Raw genomic sequence first — 24,894 nt, forward strand, 5'->3', positions numbered from 1 at the left:
AACTTCGAATTTTTTGTCCATTTTCCGACGACATACTAAACTATGACGTTTTTTGTCTATTTTCGGATGACATATTAAACTATGATGCCATTGTCCATTTTCGGACGACATACTAAACTATGACATTTTTTTATCCATTTTCGGATGACATACTAAACTAGGACATTTTTTATGACTTTTTACACGACATACTGAACTATGACATTTTTTGTGGCTTTTGGGAAGACATACTAAACTGTGATGTTTTTGTCATATTTTGCACCACATACTAAACTATGACATTTTTTGTCCATTTTCGGACGACATACTAAACTATGACGTTATTTTACATATTTTGTAGAGAGGAAGCAAGAAAGCCATGACCACATAAAGTGAAGAGCCTGAGGTGGATTCGAACCAGTGTCTCAAAAGCAGTCTTCTTTCTCAGTTACCCTCTCAACCAGTTGAGCCACCAGGGACCCAGTTTTTGCTTTATTGGAGGGCACACTAAACTTTGACGTTTCAATGACATTTTGGACAAGACAATGAATGACGGCTTTTTTTGTCACACGTTGGACAACATAACAAAGTGTAACATTTATTTCCAAGTTGTTTTTTGGGTCCAATTGTTGGATTTTTTCCTAAATGCGAGTATAGGAGAAGAAGCCCTGAGCGGGATTCAATTCCGGTGTCTCAGATGCAGTCTTTCTTACAAGCCATCTTCTCAAACAGGTGAGCTAATTGAGCACCTGAAATGCTCATGTTGGAGGACATACAAAACTATGACATTTGTTATCCATTTTCGGATGACATACGAAGCTGTGACATTTTTGTCTATTTTTGGACGACATACTAAACTATGACATTTTCTGTTCATTTTCAGACGACATACTAAACTATGACGTTTTTGCCCATTTTCGGACGACTTACAAAACTATGACGTTTTTGTGTATTTTCGGACGACATACCACACTTTCACATTTTTTTTCTTTTTCGGACGACATACTAAACTATGACGTTTTTGTGTATTTTTGGACGACATACTAAACTGACGTTTTTGTCCATTTTCGGACGACATACTAAACTATGATGTTATTGTCCATTTCCGGACAACATACTAAACTATGACATTTTTTGTGGCTTTTGGGACGACATACTAAACTATGATGTTTTTGCCCATTGTCGGACGACTTACAAAACTGTGACATTTTTGTGTATTTTCGGACGACATACTAAACTATGACGTTTTGCCCATTTTTGGACGACTTACTAAACTATGACGTTTTTGCCCATTTTCGGACGACATACTAAACGAGGACATTTTTTATTACTTTTTACACGACATACTGAACTATGACATTTTTTGTGGCTTTTGGGACGACATACTAAACTATGATGTTTTTGTCATATTTTGGACAACATACTAAACTATGACGTTTTTGCCCATTTTCGGACGACATACTAAACGAGGACATTTTTTATTACTTTTTACACGACATACTGAACTATGACATTTTTTGTGGCTTTTGGGACAACATACTAAACTATGATGTTTTTGTCATATTTTGGACAACATACTAAACTATGACATTTTTTGTCCATTTTCGGACGACATACTAAACTATGACGTTATTTTCCATATCTTGTCGAGAGGAAGCAAGAAAGCCGTGACCACATAAAGTGAAGAGCCTGTGGTGGATTCGAACCAGTGTCTCAAAAGCAGTCTTATTTCTCAGTTACCCTCTCAACCAGTTGAGCCACCAGGGACCCGGTTTTTGCTCTATTGGAGGGCACACTAAACTTTGACGTTTCAATGACATTTTGGACAAGACAATGAACGACGGCTTTTTTGTCACACGTTGGACAACATAATAAAGCGTAACATTTATTTCCAAGTTGTTTTTTGGGTCCAATTGTTGGATTTTTTCCTAAATGCAAGTATAGGAGAACAAGCCCTGAGCGGTATTCGATTCTGGTGTCTCAGATGCAATCTTCCTTACAAGCCATCTTCTCAAACAGGTGAGCTAATTGAGCACCTGCAATGCTAATGTTGGAGGACATACTCAACTATGACATTTGTTATCCATTTTCGGATGACATACGAGGCTATGACATTTTTGTCTATTTTTGGACGACATACTAAACTATGACGTTTTCTGTTCATTTTCCGACAACATACTAAACTATGACGTTTTTGCCCATTTTCGGACGACATACTGAACTATGACTTTTTTGTGGCTTATGATGTTTTTGACATATAACTTTTACACGACATACTGAACTATGACTTTTCTGTGGCTTATGATGTTTTTGTCATATTTTGGACCACATACTAAACTTTGACTTTTTTGTCCATTTTCCGATGACATACTAAACGAAGACATTATTTTCATATTTTGTAGAGAGGAAGCAAGAAAGCCATGACCACATAAAGTGAAGAGCCTGAGGTGGATTTGAACCAGTGTCTCGAAAGTAGTCTTATTTCTCAGTCACCCTCTCATCCAGTTGAGCTACCAGGGACCCAGCTTTCTATTTATTGGAGGACACACTAAACTTTGACGTTTCAATGACATTTTGGACAACACAACGAATGATGGCTTTTTTGTCAAACGTTGGACAACATAGTAAAGTGTGACATTTATTTCTGAGTTGTTTTTGGGTCCAATTGTTAGATTTCTTCCTAAATGCAAGTACAGGAGAGCAAGCCCTGAGCGGGATTCGATTCCAGTGTCTTAGATGCAGTATTTCTTTCAAGCCATCTTCCCAAACGGGTGAGCTTACTGGCCACCTGTGACACAAATGTTGGAGGACATACAAAACTATAACGTTTTGTCCATTTTCGAACGACATACTAAATTATGACATTTTTTATCCATTTTCGAACGACATACTAAATTATGACATTTTTTATCCATTTTCGGACGACATACTACAAGATGAAGTTTCTTGTCCATTTCGAATGAAAAACCAAACTGACGTTTTTTGTCCATTTTCGGACAAAAAAAATTACATTTCTCTTCATTTTCGGATGACATACCACACCTTTACGTTTTTTTTTCTTTTTCGGACGACATACTAAACTATGACGTTTTTGTGTATTTTTGGACGACATACTAAACTATGATGTTTTTGCCCATTTTCGGACGACTTACTAAACTATGACGTTTTTGCATATTTTTGGACGACATACTAAACTATGACGTTTTTGCCCATATTCGGACGACATACTAAACTATGACGTTTTTGTCCATTTTTGGATGACATACTAAACTATGACGTTTTTGCCCATTTTCGGACGACTTACTAAACTGACGTTTTTGTGTATTTTTGGACGACATACTAAACTATGACGTTTTTGCCCATTTTCGGACGACATACTAAACTATGACATTTTTTATGACTCTTTACACGACATTCTAAACTGACGTTTTTTGTGGCTTTTGGGACGACATACTAAACTATGATGTTTTTGTCATATTTTGGACAACATATGAAACTATGACATTTTTTGTCTATTTTCGGATGACGTACTAAACTATGACATTTTTGTCCATTTTCGGACGACATACTAAACTATGATGTTATTTTTCATATTTTGTAGAGAGGAAGCAAGAAAGCAATGACCACATAAAGTGAAGCGCCTGAGGTGGATTTGAACCAGTGTCTCAAAAGCAGTCTTAATTCACAGTCACCCTCTCAACCAGTTGAGCTACCAGGGACCCAGTTTTCTATTTATTGGAGGACACACTAAACTAATGTTTTAAGGACATTTTGGACAACATAATAAATGATGGCTTTTTTGTCACACAACATAATAAAGTGTGACATTTATTTCCAAGTTGTTTTTTGGGTCCAATTGTTGGATTTTTTCCTGAATGCAATATAGGAGAACAAGCCCTAAGCGGGATTCAATTCCGGTGTGTCAGATGCTGTCTTTCTTACGAGCCATCTTCTCAAACGGGTGAGCTAACTGAGCACCTGTGAACTTAATGTTGGAGGACATACAAAACTATGACGTTTTTGTCCATTTTTGAACATACTAAATTATGACATTTTTTATCCATTTTCGGACGACATACTAAACTATGACATTTGTTAGCCACTTTCGGATGACATACGAAGCTATGACATTTTTGTCTATTTTCGGACGACATACTAAATTATGATGTTATTGTCCACATTTCGGGACGACATACTAAATTATGATGTTATTGTCCACATTTCGGGACGACATACTAAACTATGACGTTTTTGTCAATTGTGGGACGACATACTAAATTATGATGTTATTGTCCACATTTTGTACGACATACTAAACTGACGTTTTTGTCTTATTTGGAACAAAACATTAAACTATGATGTGTTTATTACATTTTGGACGACATTCTAAACTAGGATATTTTGTGACATTTTGGACGACATAAACTATCACATTTTTGTCACAGTTTGGACAACACCCTAAACTACGACGTTTTATCCACATTTTGGACAACCTGTTAAACTATGATGCGTTTGTCATGTTTTGGACAACATACTAAACTATGACATTTTTTCCTTATTTTGGACGACATACTAAACTATGATGTTTTGGTCACATTTTGGATGACAAACTAAGCTACTAGAAAAGCACTCAGCGTGCAGTACTCCGCCAAGGCTGCTCAGTTGACCTATCATTTCCGAAGAATCAGATTTATAGTTTTACAAATTTACAATCAGCTGTTAATGTCTTCTCTGGAATTTTTACACTTTGCAAAGTCATCCTGCGGGCTGGACTGGACCCTCTGAAGGGTCAGTTTTGGCCCATGGGCCACGTGTTTGCCACCCCTGACTTAAACTGTCCCATATCCTGCAGGTATTCTGGCTGAAGTCACTGCAAAAACAAGAATTATTCCCCGCAACACAGGCTATAAACTTAATCTCAGCACATCTCTGGATCATGAGGGCTTTCATGTATTAAAACTCCAGCGACCGGTCACCAGGACCCTAAACTGACCACTATTGTTCTCCTTAGAGCATTTTGTATGCTGTTCTCTTCAACTGCTCTTCCCATCATCGCTCATGGTACCTGTTTTCTCCTCATCGATTTCAGCTTCCGGCTGCTGAATATTACATTTCAGGATTAGAACCCTGCTGCAGGAGAGATTTATGAGCAACCCACACTGGTGATTGATTTTCTTCAATTTCTATCCATTTTTCAGCTGACTAGAAACACCAGAGCCACACAGAAGAAGAAGGACAGATGCATCAAAAGTTTATAGATGAAACCCAAATGTGTGGGAGAAAAGCTTTAAAAAAAAAAAAAAAAAAAAAAAAAAACAACAACTGCGACATGTTTGACTTGAAGTTGGAAAGCAGAAGATGCACACAAACTTTGCTGTTCAGGTGCTCTTACTGTAATGAGTTTCTCAAGGAGTCTCTCTCTCTCTTTTTCTCTCCTTTCTGCGAGGCATATATTGAAGTAAATGAGCCTTGAATGCTAAACTGCTTTCCATTGACCAGGTTTCTGCTCTTCTGTTGAAGAGGAAGATGAAGGAGAATTGTCAGGACTCCGACATTGCTAAAAGTCGCTTGATCGATGTTGCGTCTCCGGGGAGACGGTCGAACAGTGCACTGTGACACTCCTCACAGATTGACTCATGAACTCAGGAAACTCTATACGCATTGCTTTTTCCTGGTGTACTTTTTTTAATGTAGCTTTCGGTGACATATGTCAATATAAAAACAGTAAGAACATAGAACTTTCTATGTGCACCATATTACAGAATAATACAGCTGCAAAGGAATTAAGCCGCTGTCGAGCGTGTTCGTTTTTTTTGAAATAGCAGAGGGGCAACTTTTCTCAATTAAAGTTGTTTATTCTGCAATGTCAAATAGCTTGATATCAAGGAACATTACTGTTCAGAGGACTTTAGTTAACAAAAGTGTTAATCTAAAGGCAGTAATTCTTCTTCTTCTCAGTCTTCCCAGTAATGGATGAGATTCACAGAGTGAATTTATGAAAAGTGCAGCAATCTCATTGGCTAAAAACTGATGGAGATGGTTTGTGGTTTAGACTTACCTCTCTCTTGTTGGTAGACAGGCTTGTCTATAGCCTCACAACACATGATCCTCAAATCTGTCTGTTCCAGGTACAGAACAAAAATCCTCTCTATTATGAATTTTGGTTATTTTTGTGTCTTTAGGTCTTCATTATTAACCACTGCAGACTGTATGTCTGTGACTGTATGTCTCCATTCTTATGTATTTTATCAGTTTTAGGTTCTTCCAATAATGTCGCTATGTCTCAAAGTGGCATGTAATGAGCGTGCGTGTCTGACAATGTTGTTTTATCCCAACTGACACAGCGTGAGATAATGTTCGAGACCTTCTCATTCATTCACAGATCAACACAACTCTTTCATGTAGCACATAATGCAATGTGTAGATCGGTATTAAGCCAGCAGCATGTTTAATAGAAATAGTTTTTAAAAAATCCTAACACCACACACTCACATTAATTCCTGCTATGATTATTAATATCCATGGAAGAACCTCTTACTGTTTTGAAAAAAAAAATGTCCCCTCAGTTTGCATCAGCATAACGCATAAGTTATATCAGAGTGCAATACTTACTTATGATTAATTAATCGTTAGTTTTAATTGCTTCTGGGAAAGTGCTATTACAAAGGTAACCAACTACAGCTGCTGCAACAATATTGATGTGAAAAATGTGTCGGTGGAAAGCAGTCGAGCTTCAACAGCTGAAGACAAATAAACCAAAAGATTGTTCTGCTCCGTGTGGAACCTCAAAAGGAAATTACAACCTAATGATGATTTAATGAATATTCATACCACAGCAGACCCTATTTTACCCACACACTTTCACTCAAACGGCGTCTGACACTAAAAGAAAAAAGCAACCGAGATAGGGAGACCCACTCTAGCGTGAAAAAGTGGAGAACACATTGAGAGTGCAGCGCTGGCCGCCAGCTGCCAGTTATTGAGTTTAGCAGGGGGTGAAGAATCCAATGGGATTTACACATCTAGACAGAAATCAAGAGGGCGCCAGAGGGTTTTTTTTTCTCCAAACTCAATAAATCACTTGGCTCAGATAGCCACAAAGTGTGACAGGATTTTATTTTGGTGCATTTGTTTTGGGGGTGTGAGAGGAGAGAGGGAGAGGAAGTGAGATTTAAACTTGACTGCGATACAAACCCCCACTATGTTCAAGTGGAATGAAATGTTATCTCACAGACACTGAAGCTACAGAGAGAAATGGGAATCAACAGCTCTGTTCAACATGGTGGCTGGTGGTGGAAGTTTGCTTAAGTCCAGACACAATCTAAGAAGGAGGTAGGATGCAGAGCTAAATCACACAAAAGGTTTGCATTCTGCTTTGTGCCTCTTCAACTCCCACATGGTTGATATGAACAGTAGAAGCTCATCCAAAAGCCTTATGCAACACAAGATCACTCCATGGGTGATATACAGAACCAAAAAGAAGGAATTGCTATTATTTTACTCCTGCAAATTGGTTTCTTTTCACTTAGTACTAACTAATCAATAACCCATATTATATGCAGCTTTGTCCCAGTTCTGGGGTTACATGGTCACCATCCCAGAGGGTATCGATCCATAGACAGACTAGACTGAACCTACACTGCTTTCACAAATGAGACAGTCCATCCTCCAAAAAGCAAAAGTGTCCAACTGTATCACTGGAAAGGTTATCTCTAATTGTAGACAAAGTGGTAAGCCACAGTGGTAAGCACAATTTACAGAACAAGGCAACCGACAAGCGATGTATCAGGTTAATGTGATCCACTGCGGTTCATGATGTGGCTACACTCTGACAAAAACAAACACCATACACTGTATTCACCAGCTACTTTAAGCCATCTCAGGTCAAAACCCTGGTACATAGGTTATGTGTAGAGGTGTGTAAAAGGTTCAATATTCTTGCAAGAGAAGGTTAGTACTTCTTTTAGCTGGAAAAGAAGTTCCAGTGGTCTTGAAGACTACCAGGGATTTAGCGCTTGAACTGAAAGTAGCACTCTAGCTGCATTAAAAGATGGTCTGAAGACCTCAATTTTTGGGATTTGTTATTGGGTCACAATATAAACTCAAGAGGCCAAGCTGAAAACTCACATTTCTGTAACATTGCAATATTGAGCTCTTCACACTCCAGCTGAGCCCGGACAGACCATTCAGCCAAGTGGGCTAATCTGCACACAGATCCGACAGCATCGGCTGTACAAGCGTTCAAGGTCGATGGCTTTTCAACGGCCCGACAACACTATTGATTCCATATTTAACACAGAGATGTCGTCCTGTCTAACATCGATCCTCAATCTGCACAGGCAGGATATCGAAAAACAAAGAGACATCCAATTGCGTTCTTTTGCTGCAACTGACACATTTATCATAGTATGTGGAGAGGAAAGCTGGGCGGAGTTGTGATCGCATGTTACCTGAATTTAAGCCCAATCCAAGAGGCTAATTAAGGTCATGCTCTTTCGGGAATCAATGGAAATCCAGACCTGGGAAAGGATGTGTGCAAAGCTAGCAACCCAAGATTCCAATTAAATCATATTATCCAGACATACAACAATCATATATAACAGGTCTACGATAAGAGGAAGAAAGATCTGTGCATTTTTTGGACAATGGCAAACTATGGAATTTCTCAGGCTAAGTTGCAAGACATGATCTACAAAACATCTAAATGATGATCATGACTGTAAACTGTGCAAAAGAATTGGATGTAGCCACTGTGACTGAAGCAAATCTGGCATGACCATGGCTTCACAAGGAAGCTCCACGCTAAAGCTTGTCATGCTTTATTGTCTGTTTTCTTCTAAATGGGGCCATAATTCATCAAATGAACATCATGCTATACTGAATGAGACTTGAAGTTAGTGACTGAGACCATAAACCCATTAGGAAGATGTTTACTGAGGTAGTAAATCAAATGACAAATTGGGTCGTTTTCTCATACACTTGTCTATAATCAATTTTTTGTAGAACAAGTGTAGTCGTTGCCTCCTGCTGGCTAGCAGAAGAATACAGGTTTAAAACACTTCCGCATTGGCTTCAGTTTCAAGCTGTGGTTGTTGCCCCTCAATCATAACTCATTCTGTGTAAGTTTGACATTAATCCAAAGTGCAATGGTGTAATAAGGCATTGAGATATTGACTATAATAGAATTTGTAATGAGCAGACACATTGAGATGGAAGCCATTCTGCACCAAGGCTGATTAACCATAAATTATTGCCATTACATTTAAGTGAAAAATCCATATCATTAGTCAAGTCTGCATTTACGTATTCAGATTCTGGGCAAGTAAATTAAAGTGAGAAAGTTAGAACCCATCATCGAATAGTCAGAGTCAAAGAACGCTTGAGTGGGAAAGCAATTTCAATTTCCAGCCGTGAACTGATGGACAACGTACCCAGGATTGTTTTCTTTCCTTTATCTCTTCACTAAGCACATAACTTAGGCCTCACATCTCAGCCAGCCAGTCTGCCACATGTGTGCAGAGTCAATTAAACCAGGAACTCAATCAAAGGCAACGCCAATCAAACCCCTTGTTTAAACGCTGTCCCTGGGATGTGACCTGAATTTTCCCACCTGAGGTTTGCGATTGATTTTACAAAGCAATGATTTGCAAAGCCATTGATTGAAAGAGGTATTTCCCTATATCCAGTTTCAGTATGTTCAGAAAAACAATGAAGTTGGCCTCAGTACATGCACAATAATATCCCATTCTTATTTAGGTGGGAAAAGGAGCACTTCTGTTCTATTTCATGATTCTCGTTTGTATTTTGATTGAAGTTCAAATAACGGTTGCATATTATGAAATATCACTTGGGTTGTGTGATCAGTTCCCAGAGAAGCTTAGAAATTCTTAAAATTATAATTAACCTAATCCACGAGTGTGTGATATGGAACATAGAAGGGATTAATCAAAGAGGAAAGTGTGATAAAAAGTGCTTCGTAATGACAGCGCCCTTTTGGAGAGGAATAAAGATTTTCTGGAGTTATGTCTCTTCTCAAGGTCAAGCGAATGTCAATGAGCTAATAAAATATAGGAAAGAGCACATTTATAGTCCTCCCATGCTGATAAAGTAAAGACATGTTAGAGTCTTAAAGATCAAGCCAAATTAAAACATCACATACAGTTCGTGCTAATAGAGTGCTCAAGGTCCTTGGAACACTTTCATATTAATTCAATCCAAAAAGTTTAAGGGTAAAGTGCCTCTCAACCTACAAAATCGATGTAGTTAAAGCTGCTCTTCACTCACAGCATATGATAAGAAATAAATGTTTGAACTATTCTGACTTTAACCACCGGAATCCCTGATTTTAATGTGTTGCCCATGAACTGCACATAGAGTAGGTCTGTATGCCGACCACGCTGCTCTGTGATGATTTAAACCAAAGAGACAAAAGAGTTACAGCATGACTCAGTCAGGGACGTTTAGGAATTAACTTGCATTTAGTTTCAGTCTGTCAAAATGTAACTTCAAGCTAAAAGGGAACGTGTATGTAAACAACTTCTTATTTTGATAAACTCTAAATTTTATTGGATTATGATTACTTTAAGCTCAAAGCTAAACTATTGTCAGTAATTTAATGGAAGACGTATATTAATTTGGATACATTTTTTAGTGTTTTAAAGGGAAATAAGAAAGTCGGCCTATCGTGTTGAAGAAGTCTGATTTGACTGACAAAAATCTGAGTTGGTTAGAATCAGTGTTGGCCTTCCTGGGGCTCTAAGAAAATGTCTGCTAAGTGGTCCTTCAAACCAACAAGCCAAAAAAAAAAAAAATGCTATTGTTACACGGTCAAAATTTCTCCCTTAATTTGCTTTAATTCATTTTCAAAGACAAAATTCTGTTTAAACTATTCTCGGTTGAATACTTAATGGTTGTTATTTACTAAGAGATGCACATCCATAGTCAAATTTCTAGTATGTTGTGCACAGAAAGACAATCGGAAACTGAAATGTTTGTAGTGAAGCTTAGGCACTCCACAGCTGTACAATACAAAAAATGTCAATGTAAGACAAGGCTACTCAGTGGTATCATTTCCAAAGGATGAAATCTTAAATCAAAAATGGCCATGAGCTGAGCACAGGCGTGTGATATGCATGTGTACGTTATGTACAGACACCAAATCACATGACCTAAATACGTAAACACACCCACAATTTAATCAAATGTTTCTTCTATCATTTCCGATGGATACGTCCTGATAAGTCTGCAGTGGTAGATTTGTAGCAGGATCGCAATCATGTGATCATCTGCAGGCAGCTGACGTAGTGTTTATGTGTAGTCATAGTTACAGTGACGCTGTGCCGCTATCTCGCAATGATAGAGAAATCTTTAACAAATCCATGGATCCAGACTATAAGCCACATCACTGCCAAAATCTAATCACTTGGTCCTTGTGTCATTTCTGACCTTCCCTGAAAATTTCATCCAAATCCGCTGATCAATTTTTGAGTCATGTTGCTAAAAGACAGACAGACGTACACCGACTGTCACATAACTCCACCACTCCTTGGCAGAGTAATAAAGGAGGGAAGAGCAAGGAAAATACAATACCCTGACAGTGTGTTTGTATGTAGAGTGTGGCTGTAGACACTAACTGAAAACACTGAATACTGCAGGAGAAGTATGAGTACTACACTGTGCAGAAAAAAACAAAAGCTGTGTGTGACCGTAATGCCTGAGCAGTCTGTAAGTAATAAACATGATCGATGTAACAATATATTATACAGAAGTATGGTTAGTCCATAGCAGCAATAAAGTAGTAATAGTGCCCTGAGAAATACTGCATATCTAAAAGTGACAGTGATACTCCCCCGTATGCCCAGCATGGTAAAGTCAATATTTAATCAACAGTCAATGTCAGTGCATTGCTTTTCCATCCGGTAGTCATCTAAAGTTGGAGCCCTGTTAGAAGCGACATCCATTCTAATGCATTTTCCTTTGAAAAAAAAAAATCACATTTTTAAAAGAAAACAATAGCAGTGATTTAGTTCAGTTTCAGAAACAATCTTTGTGCATACTAACACACCTGAACGGGCACATCACATGACTAGCTGTGCACACTGGGCGTGAGTGCCAGTATAAACATGGAGGGGGGTTGCTCAGGTGTGGAAAATGCCAGAGGAAGAACAGATATGGTAACAAAGGCACAACAGTTTTCAGCTTAGACAATGGCTTTATAATGAATGAACTATTGCCAAAAGTCTCTACTTTCTGAGACAACACAAGTTTACCTCACTTCCATTTCTGCAGTTCACTCAAAATTCCCCTCTACTACATTTTTAAAAACTCTTGTAACTGCATGATTGACATTAAGAGCTTGTTTGATGCAAAAGTACATAAAGGTGTCCAGTTTGCAGGTATAAGTCTGAATCTTTTCCCACTGCTGCTTGAAATACAGTACATCAGCAAGGTAAAAGGGTTCTCCTATTCAGATCTCTTCCTGTCATTCCTGTCGTCAGAAACTAAAAATCTTCTTACCAGTCTGCCACCAGTGATCCAGAACGGGAACTCCGAAACTCCTCTTGGCCCAATCCAGTGTCTCCACATCACATCGCTCTCCTGCCAAGAACATCGACTGCAACCTGCAAGGACACGGAGCACATCTGACAGTCACCTCAAGGAAACATGACAGATCTGCTTCCTCACAGGAGCATTCAGGGTAAGTCAGCGTCTATGCGATGACAAAATCATATTTTTTGTCGAGTGCGAGTCTCCAAGCCTTTGTGAAAGAGTTTATTTTAGGATTTCTCAAGGCTTCCTGTGTTACAACTTGACATTTGATGCAAATCAACAACAGCAATGTCGCGGGGAGTGTAGGCCTCATTGATTTAGTCATGATTGTGCATTTATATGACAGATCCTCTTTGGGCTTATGATGCATTTCTTTGCTGCAAAGAGAAACACTTGAGCAAGGAAAACTGGGTCATATAAATTGTAGAAAAACTGTAATGTTGCCAACTTCTCTTGATAATCTTGAATGTGACTTTATTCTTTTTAAATCGTTTTTGAACAGCAACCACTTCCCCTCCTCACTGTGACGGAGCCGTCCTTTCCACTGCTTCTGACAATGATAAGCAGACAGTCCTTGCCGCCTTTGCTGACTAAACGATCTCTGTATCCCGCCAAGAATAATTTGCTTCCTTGTCACAGAACAGTGAAGGTGGACCCTGTTTGTCTTGAGGATTACCTACACCCCCACAGTGCGCAGTCTTTAGCCTCTTGGTTTCAAATTCATATAAAAACAGTTTCCTTCTCAAACTTTATTTTTACTCATCTCTAAAGGGATTTCAAGTTGGATGTTTGTCTTCCTCCAATCTTGGCGAGACGCTCCTTTTCTGCCAAGAATTCTGCCCTCTATAAGACCTTACAGTCAGTGCTGATGAGACCTTAAATCATGGAGTATCTGGAGACAACAAAGTCGAGCCAGGGCATCCGAATCTCAAATTTGAACCTGCATTTGAAAGTGCATCCCTGTTCAAGCGCCAGATTTGTACTAGTTGCTACTCTGCGAGTTCATGAACTCCCTGCTCCTTGTCCAACTAGTGAACCCAAACAGTTCAGTTTCTATCTTCAGCCTCACTGGTTTCTCCCACATCATTCCCTCACAAACTGTCCGATGGCTGCACATGGCTGCTCATATCTAATTCAAAACACTGCGACTCATCTGCTAGAAGGCTGTGAAGGGAACCATAACTTTCTATAAGTCCGGGCCACAGTGCAGCCGTAGATGCCAGCCTCATCGGCATATTTTCTTATTAAATGACTGCTGGTCATCATTCATTGCTCACAACCCTCCATGACGGCAAAATGACCTTCCATCTCAAATGAAAATTGAAGTGACGTTCTATTTTCTGTGAAAGGCAAGAATACGGCTTCAGCTAATATCGTTTTATCCAAAAGACATTGATTTTCTGTTGATAGATTCACTGATCACCAGTTATACTTGGTGGTGTCTTTTTGCTGAGCATGTAGGTATCCTTTTAATTTACTATTTGCTGAAACAGATTTTTTTATACACATTATGAGGGGCTCTATATATGCAGCTTCAATCTTGTTTGCTCATGTTAATCAAGCACGTCAAAGAGGCTTTAAAATAGTATGTTACGATAAATATGTATCAAATAACAATGAGAAAATCTTTCATTAATGTGACAGATCTCCGAGTCATTATCTCACAGAATGATCAGTTTTGGTCACTTCTACTGCTCTCCAAGCATGACTTTTAGCTGCAACAGGTGGCCGTTTCTAGCAAGAAAGCCCTAAAAATCCACCACACACAACTTTCTCAGCACCAAATGGCAGACACTTACAGTTAACTACCATAGTGGAGCATTTGGTAGCTAAAGAGGCAGATATTTCCCTCAGGAGTTCAACACCAAACAAACAGAGCTGAAGGAGAGTAAAAACTGGACTTATGTTTGCCAGGTGGCCAGAAACACAACTCCAAATAAATGATAATGTTCCTCCCTAACTGTTGGATGTGTAAAAAAGCAACTCTTTTCCATATCTGACAAAGTAAGGAAGGAGTCTCTGAATGTACAATACCGTTCAAAAGTTTGGGGTCACCCAGGCAATTTCACGTTTTCCATTAAAACACACTTTTATCCATGTGCTAACAATTGCACATGGGTTTTCTAATCATCAATGACCCTTTCAACACCAATAGCTAACACAATGTAGCATTAGAACACAGGAGTGATGGTTGCTGGAAATGTTCCTCTGTACCCCTATGGAGATATTCCATTAAAAACTTCCAGCTAGAATAGTCATTTACCACATTAACAATGTCTAGACTGTATTTCTGCTCAATTCAATGTTATCTTCATTGAAAAAATTGCTTTTATTGAGAGAAAAAAAAGGACATTTCTCTACTTCAGCTTCTACTTCCTGGACTCAAGGAAGTGCAGTGCTGAGCCTGAAGTCATTTGGATGAGTAGGTATCAAGGAACAAAAACGACAGTCGATGACTTCGTTACAACTCGGGCAACTCATTGATGTGAAGACATTGCAAAAACGGCTACAATAGCTCATTCCGAGAATGGCTGCGCCTGGTCAAAGCATGGAATCCCCTGGAAAACAAACTGCAGCTTAAAAAAAATTCCCCCACAGTCATCCAAGTGTGGGAGTATATCAGACAGAGAAGTAGAAGCATCCTAAAGCCGCCAATGCACTGACAGCAACAGACAGCATCGTCCTGTAGCCGAGCAATCGACACTTGTTCGCACAAGTGAACTTAAATACTGATACAAGCGTGGCAAGGTTGACTGACTCAAAATAATGTTTTCTGGATAACCATCTTGCTAAAACCCATCACACTCCAACTACCATGCTTCTGTTTATTCAAGGACAATTCAGATTTTCTGTGTTGTTTGGATTTTCTGAAGAGTTCAATGAAAGTGCAGGCTTGGATTCAAGCAGACACTGACCTCAGAAATACTAGTGGGACGGTGATTGTTTGGCTGCTGCCCAAGCTGAAAGAATGTGGACTGAGGCAGTTATAGTTAGTGCAAACAACTTTGTGCTGTTTTCAAGGAGAAGAGATCTGAGGATAGCCTCTCTTTCCCATATAAAAATAATTCTCCAAGAGTCTAAATTTAATTTAGCAAACTGCTGTCTCACAATGCACTTCTTACACACATGGAGCATATGGACAAAAAGAACATGTTTTAAAATAAAATCTACAATGTTAGCTTTAACCTGACACCCACTGAGGGTTATTGGTGAAGGTTAGGTTCAATGATAGCAACTGTACTATGAACTGAACAAAAAGAACCAACAGAAGACAAACTCTTTCTCAATGTTAAGGCTGTCCAATCATTGCTAACAGTCTGTTAACAGTACTTTTAGCCTTCCATGTAAAGATAAGCCTTCGATAGTCTCTACAGTTTGGCCTTGGAGCAGGTGGTGAAGGTCAGGTTTTAAGGCTACAACTTCCTGATATCCTTTAGGTTCATTCTAGGAGGTCAGTGTGGCAAGGCTGATGGCAGAACACATGAGAAACACTGATTTAAACAAAGGATAACATGCCTACAGTATGTGTGAACATGTACTACATGTATAGTGTGTAGGGCTGGAACTGAACAACAAAAATGCAGCTGTATCATGAGAACAATTAACACAAAGAGCAACCTTGTCTATTCTTAAAGGTCTACTTGCAGGTTTATCCTTTCACTAAATTAATATTTTCACAACTTTTCATCATGGTGAATTTTTGTGTTTTTTACATGTTCCACTGCCTGTCAGAACACCGAGTCCACATTTTTCCTCATGTTACAACTAGCTTTTATGCCTGGGCCAGTCTGGTGCAGAGTTGGGATTTCACTGCTGCCTCTAATGCAAAACACAGAAGATCTGTAAGAGTATGTTCCCAAAGATAATAATTTAGAATTTTGGATGGAACTATGTGACATTGACAGCTGGTTTGGTTCCTTTAATACACACGATCGCTTCAGGTCCACCATCAGCAGCAGCTTCTGGTTTTACTGCCTGCAGGAGCAATGGTCACAAATTCATCACAGATTCAGTTTGATGAAAATGTGAACTGCCAATCTTTTTTTATGTTTGCAAACTTCTAAATTAGTCAGCTCTCTCTCCCACGTGTCTCTCTCATGTGGAACCATAAAACACAGTGTTGACTTATGGTCAGTGAAGCAAGATATGACACATATCAGCTGATCTTCAGTTTGATAATTGACAAGTACTAACACTCCAGTATAAAAGTCAGAACTGGTTTTGTATTTCCCTCATATGTGACATCAAACTTGACAGCATTGACATAACATTATGTTACCCAATGTTGGTTGTTCATCAAGACACCTGTTCTCTTCTCCCATTTATGACATCACAAACAAGTTGTATTTTTTCACACTGTATAAAACTCTCCTACAGACAGATTTTTTTTCTAGTCTCTGCCCAATTTTCATTCACATCAATGCCCTGTTGTCTGGGAAATCAAGTTAAGTACAACCCTAACATCACCAGCTTTCACTGTGCAACAAAAAGCTCCATCCAGTGGACTCTCAGCAATGAGTGCTCGCCTTTAAAACACTGACAGCATGTGTACCCCTTTTGTCATGCTACATTTATGGAGAGCTTCGCTTTCCGCCATCACGAGTTTAGACAACCCTGCATGTATTTTTTGCATCCATGGCAACAAGCGCCATGGGCTCAAGCACATTGATACGGGCTATTATAGCTGAACGGGCTCTAGAGGGAGTAAATGTCTTGTATCAATACTGCAAACAGCAGTCGGGCTATGTGAGCTGTGTCAAATGATCATTTGAGGTCTCTCTAGCATGAAATTATGTGTTTGACAATAAAGCTAACAGAGTTTTCTGAAAGGTTGTATTACTTCCATCGACACAGGTTTAATTAAAACCAGAACTATTAATATTGGCATATCAGTCTGTGTTTAAATGACAGAGCAACATGGAGAGACTACATATGGATGCATTAAGCTGTACTGTCACTAATTCTATGCTTGGCTGAATCTTTCATATGCAGCTACACAGAGTCAGAAATACAACCAAGAACTGAAAGCCTCTTAAATTAAAAACTAGACTGGAAGCCTTACTATCATTCATGTATTCTTATGATCTCCCACGAATTAGAGCACTAAAGCTCCCTTTAAACATCTACAACGGCATATTTATTGAAATAAAACTTCTTTTTGGAGACTGAAATTGAAAGCGCAAATCAAGGTTGCAAATAAAAGCCCCGTCCAGACGTTGAACAGCCTTCCGCTAAAATGAATCCATGTTTCAGTGTTGCTTTTTCCATCGTGGCGTCTGTGTCACAGGGACATGTTTTGCTCACAGCCAAAATGGAAATGCGGTAATCCTTCACAAACGTGCCTCCACCAAGGGGAAAAGACACATTAAGAAGAACAAAGTGTGCACAGAAAAAAGCAGCCGCCGAAATGACTGATTGTCCCAGGGTCGAAGCTGAGACGACGAATGCCGCCAATATTTGAAGGAAAAATATTGTCGAAAATAACGTGCAGGAGCAGCGTTTAGAAAGGTGCTACACATTCAGCACAAGAGAACAACGGGAGATTGTCACATTCAGCCCACAATGCCAGAGTTGCTGAATGATTCACTGGGATCATAGGTCATCCATACTCAGAATTGCTTTATGATTGTGTGCTAAGAGCATTTTCAGCCTCCTGAACAGAGTGAAAGTGGTAAATTGACACTGCAAGCCCTTCAGGTGCAAGGTTTTCTGCTCCACTGCAAACAATTAAACATGATAATCTCAGTGATTCAAGACAAACTAATACCATAAAGAAAAGTTTGTTTTTAAACCCGAGCAAGAGACAACCTTCACCTGAACAGCAGGACCACAAAAACGAGTTCACAGGAGCTGCTGTTTTAACTCGATGGGGGCTACAGTGAGCAGAAGTTGTTCACTATCCATCCTGATTAACACCCAAGAGAGTGGAGTTGAGAGCACAGACTCTGAACAATGGAGGTGGGAAAGGGCTGTGCATCAACAGATGGCAGGAGACTAATGAGAGGCCGGACGGGCTGTGCAGACCACAATCAGCCAGCAGAAACTTTCACGTGTCAGTCCCAGTGTTTTGAAGCTCTAAATAAAACTCCCTGCTACTGAGGGTTGATGCCTGGTTGGAAGCACCGGATCATAAGATTATCTGTGAGTTTCAGTGCATGTGTCCTTCATTTGTCATGATAGGAACATGGATCGTAGTCCAACAGGCTTGAGAGGCTGATAAAAAATGCATCTTCACTCAAATCACCTTTGTCAGTACAAAGATCCTTCAAGAAATGAACAGTGTGAAAGACCTGAGTTTCTTTTGTTTTTCAAGTTTTAGATCGTTATCAAGGCCGAACCACGGGCTATTTTAATATCAATGAATCATTTACGGTGGAAACGTCAGAAGCAATACATGTTTTCATAGCTTACGACAACTTCTCCAAAGTTGCAATGTTTTTTCTGCAAAGTGCAATTACATAAAGGCATTCAATCTTTATTTAATGAGGGACAAGCCACTTCAGATGCTTTAGATTTTGGTTTTGCTAAAGATTGGTCAGGTATTGTTGGAAATCATAAACAAGTGTCTGTACAATAAGACTACTTTCACTATATGTTTATCTATATTTACCAGATATGCTGAAATCTAGAACCACACAAGCGCAAATATAATGATGGTAATTATATTTTAAAGTGACAACCTCACTAATAAACTGTACTGTATACTACCACCCCAAACTTCTGAACAGTATTTAAGGAAGGTCGTATGGGTCAGTTACATCTGGTGAGTCATCAAATAGGTGGTCAGTGTTTGAAGTCAATGAAGCTTTGACAAGGACGTTCTGTGAGCTCTGTCTCTCGCTCTGTCATTGTGCTTTGATAGGAGCCATTCTGCCAGCAATAAAATAAAGATCACAGGAATTACAGAGAAAAAGGATTGTACGGGGTTTGAATATGAACAAAAGTCTGCCAGGATTATCACACAGCTCATGATACGGGGAGAGAATACGGTGATAATCAAACTTTTGAGGGCGACAAATGTAGGCTAGACTACAATAATGGCGCTTTTCCATTAGCACCTACTTCGCTCGACTCTACTCAGTTTGTGAGGTTTTCCATTACCAGGCACTGTTTTAGTACCTACTAGGATGGGGTTCCAAGCGAGCCGAGTCGAGCCGATAGTGTGACGTCTACAGAGTGCAGGCCACTGATTGGACAGGGAGTGACGACACACAAGAGTGACTCCTTCACGAAAACAAAACCCGGCATTTAAAAAAAAAAAACTGCCAACAGTGACAGTGCGCGTTGCTCTTCACGGGACTTGGCAGAATACGGCAACCAGACCTGTAACATGAGCAAAGGAGCAAATGAGGAGGTCGAGATTTTTCTGTCTTTTGTGGCGGACCAAAGAATACAGACGGAGCTGGACGGTGCAACTCACAACGAGGAAGTTTATCAGGAGGTCTCCGAGCGGATGGTCGCAGGACAATGAAGCTGAAAAAGCTCTAAAGTGTATTTTGTGCTTGTTTCTTATGTCGTCCTATGGCAACTCCACCAGTGATGAGCTGGTACTCAATTGTTATGGAAAATGACCTAAATCAGGTAGAGTAGGTGCTAATGGAAAACTGCCTTAAATGTACAATAAACACACAAGTAGACTAAAGATCACCAACTCTGCTCCATTTTTTTCTTCGTCAACGTGTCTATGACTATTTATGCTAGATGAATTCATTTATCTAAAAAAATACTTGGGCACTAATCTCTTTCTTTCACCTGCTGTTTGGTTGTGTTAAGGTTTGCTGTGTACCTGGACAGAGGATACTTCTTCCCTACTGCAGTGTGGGGGTCCTGCTGGCGGATGGCTCGGATGGCTGTGGGTGCCGTGAATATGGAGGAGGCTCCGTGTTCAGACAGGACACGGAAGAAGGCCCCGGGGTCTGGAGTCCCGACAGGTTTGCCCTGTAATCACACAGCAACTTACAAGTTTACCAAATGTGACACTGGTGAAGGCATGTAAATCACACGAATGTAAACAGCGTGCCTCAAATGCAAATAACCGATACGGAGATTATTGTTGAGTAAGCTCTGCTCTGCTGCAGCATTATTTCCACCCTGCTCAGAGTACAAACTACAAAGCATGCATATTCAAAGAGCAGCTGTTTAAAATGGAGAAGCACACTGGAAGGCTGTCTTTCAAACAGATGGGCCCCAATATCCATGGATTAGAAACAAACTGTTGCACTATAGGAGCGCTGTCTGTCTAGAAGAAAAGATATCGACAAAAGAACCCCGCAGGCAAGGGCCTCCAACTGCAATCTCCACTGTGTTTCCGGTAGCCTCTCCCAGCAGCAAACAGACAACCGCAGATGAATAAGAACGGTAAACAGGTGCAGTGAGTTTTGGCTGTTATTTTTTGCACCGGATAAATATTTGTGTCTGATCAGAGAGAGAAGGTTGGCACCATCAAGCCTGAATATAGAGAGGCCTGTTAGAACGGGAGGAAACGACTACAGTGGCTGAAGTCAAAGATTGATTGAAAGGCGGTAGGTAGACTAATGTATTGCCTTAGAGCGCTGCTTCGTACGGGGGAGAGAAAAATCAGTTAATGTAATCAGTGGCCCTCTACATAAAAACACTGTAGAACACAGGGAGAAAGATCAACATGCAGACACACATCTTACTTAGACTTGCAATTTTGCTACATGCTAATAAAAATCAACATAATTAAGAGGCTGCATGAAGGCTGGACTCCACTTGTCAATTTGTGGTGGACAAACAAAGCAAAAAGCACACGAAGCATCAATAAGAGGCTGATGAAAACATACATCCATGCAAATTTTTTATTATTAAAGCTTTCCTATGCAGTTCATCTTTACAAGAAATTCACTATGCCACATTTGCAGCCCTTTCTACTATACTAGTATGCATATTTTGCAACCTCTTCCATCATTTTTGGCAAAATGAAAACGTGTTTTGCACAATTTCAATGGAATACTACTAGCACAAGAGAACCAGAAGACCACAAGGTTGAATTTATTGTGTTGCCTCATGATAATGGCTGTTTGCAGTTTTCCAATTTCTGCTGGTGCTATTATGCTGCACAATTAAGATTTTATTGGGCGCTTCAATAAATGGTGATATGGTAACAACACAGAAAAATTGCTTTTGCGCCATTGCTGCGAACTGACCTCAACACGGTTGCTTTAGAAACACTTAATTCTTTTTAATGCCAAGCTGGGAAAGTATACACAACACGTGCACATGAAACCTTCACTGGAATTAGTAAAACAGAGAAGTGCAGTTTGTATTGTGAGCAGACCACAGACGGGTCAAAGACTTCATCACATCCTCAGCTGAGCCCCAGTGCACATAAAGACGTGTCACGAACCAAATATGGATTATTCAGTTTGCAGAGAAAAACGCAGACATTAACGCCTGACTTCCACAGCTTTGCACGTCATCCAGCTTCATTACTACGCCAAGGAACAGACGTCAGAGGAAGCGTAAAGTCAGAGTTGGTAGGTCTGTGTTATCTAAATCAATGATGACCCCAGAGGTCATTGCAGTCCACAAGACTGACATACCAATGTTCCATGATGGTAAAGCAGCTACTCGTTAGCAGCAATGACAGAGGAGGGGGGATTTCGAGTATTTGGATCTCAATATTCATATTCGGATGCCAACACAATGATCGAATATTCAGATATTTGGATATTCAGGACCAGTCCTACTCCTGACTTACACAGCTTTGCACATCATACAGCTTTATTACTCTGCCAAGGAACAGTAGAGTTACGTGGCGATCAGCGTACATCTGTCTGTCTGTCTGTCGGCAACATTACTCAAAAACAGGCTAATCGATCTGGATGAAATTTTCAGACAAGAGCAGAAATGACACAAGGACCAAGTGATTAGATTTTGCAGCTTATAGTCTGGATCCACGGATTTGTTCAAGATTTCTGTATCACTGTGAGATAGCGGCATGGCGTCACTGTAACCATGACAACAAGTGAACGCTAGGTCAGCTGCCTGCTGACGATCACATGATTGCGATTCTACTACAAATGGACTGCTGCAAACTTATCCATCGGAAATCATAGAAGGAACAACTGATTAAATTGTGGGGGTGTTTCTGAGTCACATCAATTCCCGCCGCCCACTACATATTTAAGTCATGTAATTCGTCATCCGCACATAACGCACACATGCAGAACCCACAACTGTGCTCAGCACAAGGTCATTTTGTTTGTGGCTGCATCTATATTAAATATTAACTGGCTATATTCTATGGTGCCGTGATTTCTGTCACAAATTTTTTCAAAGATTTCATCCGTCGGAGACGATACGACGACTGAGCAGCTCTGGCGGAGTACTGCGCGCTCTGAGTGCTTTTCTTGTTGCACATTTGCTCATGGTTCTTGTTACTTGCAATACCGCTACAGTTTGTTTTAGATGCTGAACGACGGGGACGTACCTCATAGAGGATTGTGCTGTTACCATGGAGCAAAGGAGCGTAGCAGATGTACGAGTGGCCGACCACCCAGCCAAGGTCTGATGCTGCCCACCAAACCTGAAACAAATTGATAGAAAGTAGATACAGAATCACCTCCGCACAACCCTGTGACATCATCAGAACAAGAGAATTGCATTTACAATCTCCTGTGCATGTGACAATTATACAACAGCACCTATACTATTGAAAGTACTATAAATCGCAAAGCATATGATGTTCAAACCACAATAAAACACAAGTTATGAATAAACGCTAATCAGATCGTCTTTGAAGTGCACAACAATCTGTCTCTTTGCCGACTACATGCTGTTTGTTTACAAGAATGGCACTAACTCTGAAAAAGATGCTTTACTGCCTTACATCTCCGGGACTGAGTCCATAAATATTTGACATGGTCCATTTCAGCATCACAGCATAACCGGCAGTGTCTCGCACAACACCCTGGAGGACGAGATAAGAAAAACATCAGACCGGTGACAGGTACTGCACGAAGCACAGAAGCAGGGATTTAATATCAATTTCAGCGCAGCGGCTCAGCGCTGCCGTACTTAAGGGGATGGCATTTTGTTTCCAAATGGCTGCGTCTCAAACTGAAACCAATATGTGCCATTTTTTACAAGTTAATGGTGCCATCTAAACATTTTTTGAGCAATACAGTGTGTACATGTGTCCAAAAGTATAAAGTTTTTCTCCTTAAAGTTATGGTCTCCCTGCAGCAATAAGTGAGAATTTCATCCAGAATAAAGCAGACAATAACAGCACTATTAAGCCCAGAAAGTAGCCAGCAGGAGGATATTTTATATCATCAGACAAAATGATGCTATTTCAAAGAAGCTTTCCCCCCCCCCCCGATTCGAAACTGCCTGCAGGTAATTTCTCCTGCTCCTGCTGTGGAAATGCTCCATCTTATTTATGTCATCATGATGGTGTTTAGATTGGGCCGGGAATGCTTTGCAGAGTCAAAGATCAAATGAGTCACACAGGAGATCCATACTGAGCTGACAGCGTTTAGACAAACAAGGCCAACAGTGAATCCTCCAACTCCAGATCTGTAACTCTGAGTCAGCTCCTGATTTCCATTTCCATCCCTGCTGCTGTAATGCCGTTACCTTTGGCATTCCAGTGGTGCCGGATGTGTAGAGCACATAGAGAGGATGGTCGGAGGGCAGAGGAACGCAGTCATGTGGCCGAGCGGTGGCCATCTCCTCATCCCAGTCCAGACTCAGCTCTGGACCCAGTGATGCTTTCTCCTGAAACACAAAGAAAAACAAAAATAGACATACTTTCATTCAAATGAAACCACAGAACTGTTAGAAATGTCAATTCTCTACAGCTCCAAATGACTTAAAATATCTCAGACTTCCTCTTTGACTTATCGATTCAAAGGCCTCCATTTGTTTTTCCACTTTAGGAAAATAAGACAAACTCCCTGTACTTGCTCCCTCCTGGGATTTAAATTCTTACAAGTCAAATAAATGCATACTTCATGTTTACACTCCGCTCCAACTCATCTGTCATTACCATCTCGCCCAGCAGAGGTCATTTGGGGTCACAGATTAATGCCCCGTACATCTCTTGCTGCTGACATTTTTCTAATTTCAGACTCTATTAAACATCTATTTGATACTCAGATTTCATTAACATTTAATCATCCCAGGAGGTTAAGGAAATGCCCCGCTCCTTTTGTTTTTTCCTTTTCCTTTGGTTGCCATAAAAAGAGTCAAGAATAAGACATCATCAATATCACACAGACTGTTGAGGCAAACTGAGACACCCCCATTGCTTTTTACTTATTTTACTAAAAGACGAGGCAGAGTAAAAGTGGTTGATTTGACAAGGCTCTGAAACCCACAACCTCTTGCTTACTGATGAGG

The 24,894-nt window shown here is 40.0% G+C and overlaps 1 protein-coding gene across 1 annotated transcript in view; it reads right to left on the reverse strand.

Moving 5' to 3' along the window:
* acss3 (acyl-CoA synthetase short chain family member 3) overlaps positions 1-24,894 on the reverse strand; it is a 70,146-nt gene that overhangs the window by 34,438 nt on the left and 10,814 nt on the right. The window contains exons 5-9 of the mRNA XM_022218364.2: positions 24,130-24,270; positions 23,381-23,461; positions 22,982-23,077; positions 20,315-20,466; positions 12,496-12,599 (exon numbers count right to left, since the gene is read on the reverse strand). Coding sequence (XP_022074056.1) covers positions 12,496-12,599; positions 20,315-20,466; positions 22,982-23,077; positions 23,381-23,461; positions 24,130-24,270 — 574 coding nt within the window. The remainder of the gene's footprint in view (positions 1-12,495; positions 12,600-20,314; positions 20,467-22,981; positions 23,078-23,380; positions 23,462-24,129; positions 24,271-24,894) is intronic.

Source organism: Acanthochromis polyacanthus, chromosome 1 (genome assembly GCF_021347895.1).
Source record: "Acanthochromis polyacanthus isolate Apoly-LR-REF ecotype Palm Island chromosome 1, KAUST_Apoly_ChrSc, whole genome shotgun sequence".
Taxonomy (NCBI): domain Eukaryota; kingdom Metazoa; phylum Chordata; class Actinopteri; family Pomacentridae; genus Acanthochromis; species Acanthochromis polyacanthus.